At 16.7% G+C, this 5,497-nt stretch overlaps 1 protein-coding gene across 1 annotated transcript in view; it reads left to right on the top strand.

Moving 5' to 3' along the window:
* Positions 1-1,922: 1,922 nt before the first annotated feature.
* The window catches only part of PGSY75_0910100 (putative Ran-binding protein), a gene marked incomplete at both ends in the record, with an annotated part of 4,634 nt that continues 1,059 nt past the window's right edge, over positions 1,923-5,497 (top strand). Inside the window, 2 exons of the mRNA XM_018785517.1 lie at positions 1,923-1,975; positions 2,135-5,336. Coding sequence (XP_018641858.1) covers positions 1,923-1,975; positions 2,135-5,336 — 3,255 coding nt within the window. The remainder of the gene's footprint in view (positions 1,976-2,134; positions 5,337-5,497) is intronic.

Here is a 5,497-nt window from a genome sequence, read left to right as displayed (position 1 = left end):
AAGAACATATTTCTTATATATATATTTATTTATGGCAAAAAAAAAAAAAAAAAAAAAAAAAAAAAAAAAAAAAAAAAAAAATTTAAAAAAAAAAAAAAAAATAAAATAAAAAAAAAAAAAATTTTTTAAAAAAAAAAAAAAAAAAAAAAAAAAAAAAAAAAAAAAAAAAAAAAAAAAAAAAAAAAAAAAAAAAAAAAAAAAAAAAAAAAAAAAAAAAAAAAAAAAAAAAAAAAAAAAAAAAAAAAAAAATTTTAAAAAAAAAAAAAAAAAAAAAATTTTATTTCACCAAAAAAAAAATAAAAAAAAAAAAAAAAAAAAAAAAAAAAAAAAAAAAAAAACCAAAAAAAAAAAAAAAAAAAAAAAAAAAAAAATACTAAAATAAAAGTTAAATATTAGATTCCCTCGCAAAAACATATCATAATATATTATATATTATATTAAGTCACAAAAAAAAAGTTACATGTTTATTATCATATACAAATAAGAGAAATATACGTTTTTCCAAATTATTATATATATTATATATATATATATATATATGTATGTATATATATACATAATGCATAATACATATAAGTGTTTGTTCTGTTTATATATAGCAAAATAATATATATACTTTTTATATATATATATAAATTTTAATATATGGTTAAACATAACAAAAAAAAAATTATTTATATTATAATTTATGTATGAAAATATTTCTTATATAATATATATTATATTTTTTATAATAATATATGTTATTAATATTTAATATATATTTTATATATATTATAAATATGGTATCTTAATTAGTATATTTAATAATTCTTTTATAATATTTTACATATATTATAATAATATAATATATATATAATATATATAACAAAATAAAGCGTCCTAGGATAATAATTAAAAATTTTTCTTTTTTTTTTTCTTTTTTTTTTTCTTTTAATTTTTCTAATATAATTTCGGAATTCTCAAAAAAAGTAAAAAATAAAAATAATTGAAAGTAATAAAATAGGAATACGCACACGATGATTAATTTATATTTTTTATTTATAACTTTTTTCTTAAGTTAATATAATATTTTTATTGTTTATTCTTATTTATTTATATCTCAAAAATAAGAAAAAATAAAATATATGAATATAAAAAATGTATTTTTAATTATTGATATTTTTATAATTTTATATGTTATATATATATTAATATTTTTAATCATATATATATTATATATATATATATTTATTTATTTTATTTTATTTTCATCCAATTGAAATGCTTCATTTTGTATATTAATTATATTAAATTTTTATTAAATTTATTTAATGCATTTTGAATTCATATGTATTTCATACCTTTTGTATGAATAAATGAAGAAACAAAGAAGAAATGAATATACTTAAATAGAAGGGAAAAATAATATATATAATAAATTATAATTTTATTTTCATGTTTATTTATTTATATATATAATAAAAGTTGAATGATCTATTTATTATATATATATATATATATATGTAAATCCTCCTTTAGAAAATTTTAATATATAGATATTATGTTTATTTATATATATGTACTCCAAATTAATTTATTGTGAATTATTTCATAATGTATGTGTAAGAGTGTATATGTTTATGTTTATATACATATACAAAACACATAATAATATATTGTTGAAGTGAATTTTTTTTCCTACTTTTTTTTTATAAAAAAAAAAAAAGAAAAATTAAAAGAAAAAGAAAAAATAATATATATGTAATAATACAAATAAGTAAATTTATATAAGTATAATTATTTTTTCTTTTATCTTTTTTTTTTTTTTTTCGATTATCATTTTTATTTTTAAAAGTACAAGTATAAAATAAAAAGAATATATATATATATATATATATATATATAATATATTTATAAGATATTAATCCCTTGAATTAAAAATGAGTGAATCAGAATTACAGCAGCTACAAGTTCTTTGTGAAGCTATGTATTGGTAAGTGCAACATAAATAAAATATATATAATATGGAAAATCAAAAAAAATATATTTCATATCATCATGCATTTATATATATATATATATATATATATATATATATATATATATTCATATATATATTTTTTTTTTTTTTACCTTTTCTTTCTCTTTTTAGCGGTAACAAGGAAGAACAAAATCAAGCACATACCATATTACTCCCACTTGTAAACAATGTTATGAATGTTAGTAAATTGAAGAACATTTTAGGAAGTACGAATCATGTACATACCCTAATATTTACTACGTCTGGGTTACTTCAATTAATTACAAACGAATGGAATAAAATAGATCAGAAAGAAAAGGATGAATTAAAAGAATTTGTGATATCCTATTTATATAATAAAGGTGTAGATTTATTAAATTTATCAACTAATATATTAGGAAATTTTGTACGTTTATATGTTCGTATAGTAAAATTATCTTGGCTAGAAAATACGAATTATTCCCTTATAACAAAACAAGTAGAATATTTTTTAAATTCTGTAACTAGCCATTGGATTATAGGATTATATATATATGCAGCTTTAATAGAAGATATGCATCCTCAGTGTGGTGTAAATTCAGCAAAAAGCCGAAGGTGTGCAATATCATTTCGAGATTATGTATTAAAAGATATATTTAAAGTAGGTATAGAGACATTAGAAGAATTTGTAAAAGGTAGTATTCGAATAGAATTAAGAGTAGAAGAAAATAGATTATTAATTAAAGTATTAGAATTAATATATAATAGTTTATCGTTTGATTTTATGGGTACTATGATAAATGATGAAAGTTCAGATGAAAATATATCATTAATGATACCACAATCATGGGATATATTTAATGAAAAGAATATACCTAAATTATTTTTTGATATGTATGAATTATGTATGTCAGAAGAAGATGATATACGTAATTGTTGTGGTAAATATTGTTTAAGATCATTAATATTATTAGGTAGTTTAAGAAAAACATTTTTTACAAATGAAAAACAAAAAGTTCATTATATGAATGAATTTTTGGGTGGTATTAATAAAATTATAGAGAAAAAAATTGGTTTAAATGATGAAGATTGTTTTCATGAAATGTGTAGATTAATTGGTAAAATAGATACTAGTGTAAGATTACAAGAATTAAGTACATATTCTAATTTCTTGTCATGGTGTCATAATATATATTTATTTACTATGGATGGTATGAAGAACTGGAAATATTTATGTAATAGTAAACATTATTTATTAGGTATATGGAGTAATATGTTAAATATTATCCCACCTAAAGTAATTAAAGAAATAAATAATAGAACTGATGAAAAAGATTTATTAAAAGATGTATTAAGTAATAAAAATATCTTTGCTAAAAAAAATTCTATATCAGATAATTTTAATTCACATGATATAGATAATAAATATCTTATAATTTGTGATTATATTTATGATATTACTATTATTTTTATAAATACTCGATTAGAATTAGCTAATTATATATGTGAAAAAGGAGATAATTGTGAAATTGAAAATCCATTATATAATGATGTATTAAGAAGTGAACAATTAGAATTAATATCAAATCTATCCAAATTACAATATAATTTTATTGGTGCAAAATTATTATCAATTTTTTATGAATTAAAAAGTAATCATGAAAATAATCTTATAAGTCAAACAGTATTTATAGAACAAACCACTTGGTTAGTATTTATAATTGCATCTATAATATCAAGTAGTGCAATATCTAATATGAAAAATTCATCATATAATAATTTTAAAATTAATTCAGAATTATGTTTCTTAGTATTTTCATTAATGGATCAAACAAACAAATCTCCTGAAGTTTTTGAATATTTAGAATTTGCATATTTAAATTGTTTAGAATTATTTAAAAAGGTATATATTAGTGGCAAAAAAAATAATCAATTTTTAAAAGAAATGCGATCAGTTGCTTTAAAAATTATACCAGATGGGGCATGTAATATATATCCAAACAATAATAATAATAATAATAACAGTAGTAATAATATTAATAGTAATAACAATAATAATAGTAGTAGTAGTGGTATAAATAATACATTAAATTTTACAACAAGTAATTCAAATAATCCAAACAATTTACTTAACAGTAATATGAACAATTTTGCTACGCCCTCCTTAATAACAAATGAAAATGATGATGATAATAATGATCCACTTATTGATTTAATTATTAGCAAAATATTATTTAATTTAAATAATAGAATAGAATATGAACAAATAATAAAAAGAAGTTTAGATTTATTTCATGATTTAGTATCAGGAATGAATATTGTTTGTTTAGAAGATAAGACACCTAAATTAATAGTATTTGCTAGATTGTTGTTAAAGAATGAAAAGATCTTAAATTTATTACATAATAGGAATACAAAATTTTTAGAAATATCGAAATATTATAAATATAGAACAAATTATTATTTAATATTAACTAAATTATTATTTATGGAACAAAATTTAGTTTCTTCAACATTTGAAAAATATATATCACCTATTAATAATATATTGGAATGTATAAAAAGAGAAATAAATATAAATGGAAAAGATATTATATTAAAAAATAATGAAATTAAATTAACTTTTATTGGAGCTTTAAGAGATTTAAGAGGAATATGTATGGCTTGTAACAATGTAGAAACATATAATATGTTTTTTAATTTCTTTATAAATAGTCATCCATTAGAAGATAATCAAATGAATATATTAACATCCTTAGTTGATGTAATATGGAATAGTTATGATATATGTATTCCTTTTTTAAAATTTATGTGTGAATTTGTTTATAATAAATCACAAAGAATAACATTTCCTAAATCATCTCCAAATGGAATATTATTATTTAAAGTAGTATCTAATATTTTAATAATTATATCTAATAATCTATTACAAAAAGATAAATTTATTGATATATATAAAGAAAAATATAAAATCATCTCACTCTTATTAAATATGTTTAATAATTGCTTAAACGGAGATTTTGTTAATTTTGCAATTTTTGATTTATATAATGATGATATATTAAATAACTCTCTAAATTTGGCATTAAATATGTGTTTAGTTATACCAACAAATGATTTATTATCTTACATCAAACATTTAAAACCTTACTTTTCATTCCTAGATTTAGTTACAAAAAATTTCTTTCAAAGAATATTAAATTTGGAATTTCAACTTATAGCTGATATTATCCATAATGTAAAGGAAGGATTATGTTCATTCGATTATACTGTATCGATGACATGTTGCTCAATATTAGATAATATAGTAACCTATATATTTACAAACAGGAAAAGTTCAACAGAACAAGGACAAGTAATCTATTAAAAAAAAAAAAAAAAAAAAAAAAAAAAAAAAAAAAAAAAAAAAAAATTTTTTTTTTTAAATTTATAATTTTTTTTTTTTTTTTTTTTTTTTTTTTTTTTTTTTTTTTTTTTTTTTTTTTTTTATAATACAATTTTTTTTTTTTTTATATT

The sequence above is a fragment of the Plasmodium gaboni genome, chromosome 9, assembly GCF_001602025.1.
Source record: "Plasmodium gaboni strain SY75 chromosome 9, whole genome shotgun sequence".
Taxonomy (NCBI): domain Eukaryota; phylum Apicomplexa; class Aconoidasida; order Haemosporida; family Plasmodiidae; genus Plasmodium; species Plasmodium gaboni.
This window is presented reverse-complemented; position numbering and strand designations above follow the sequence as displayed.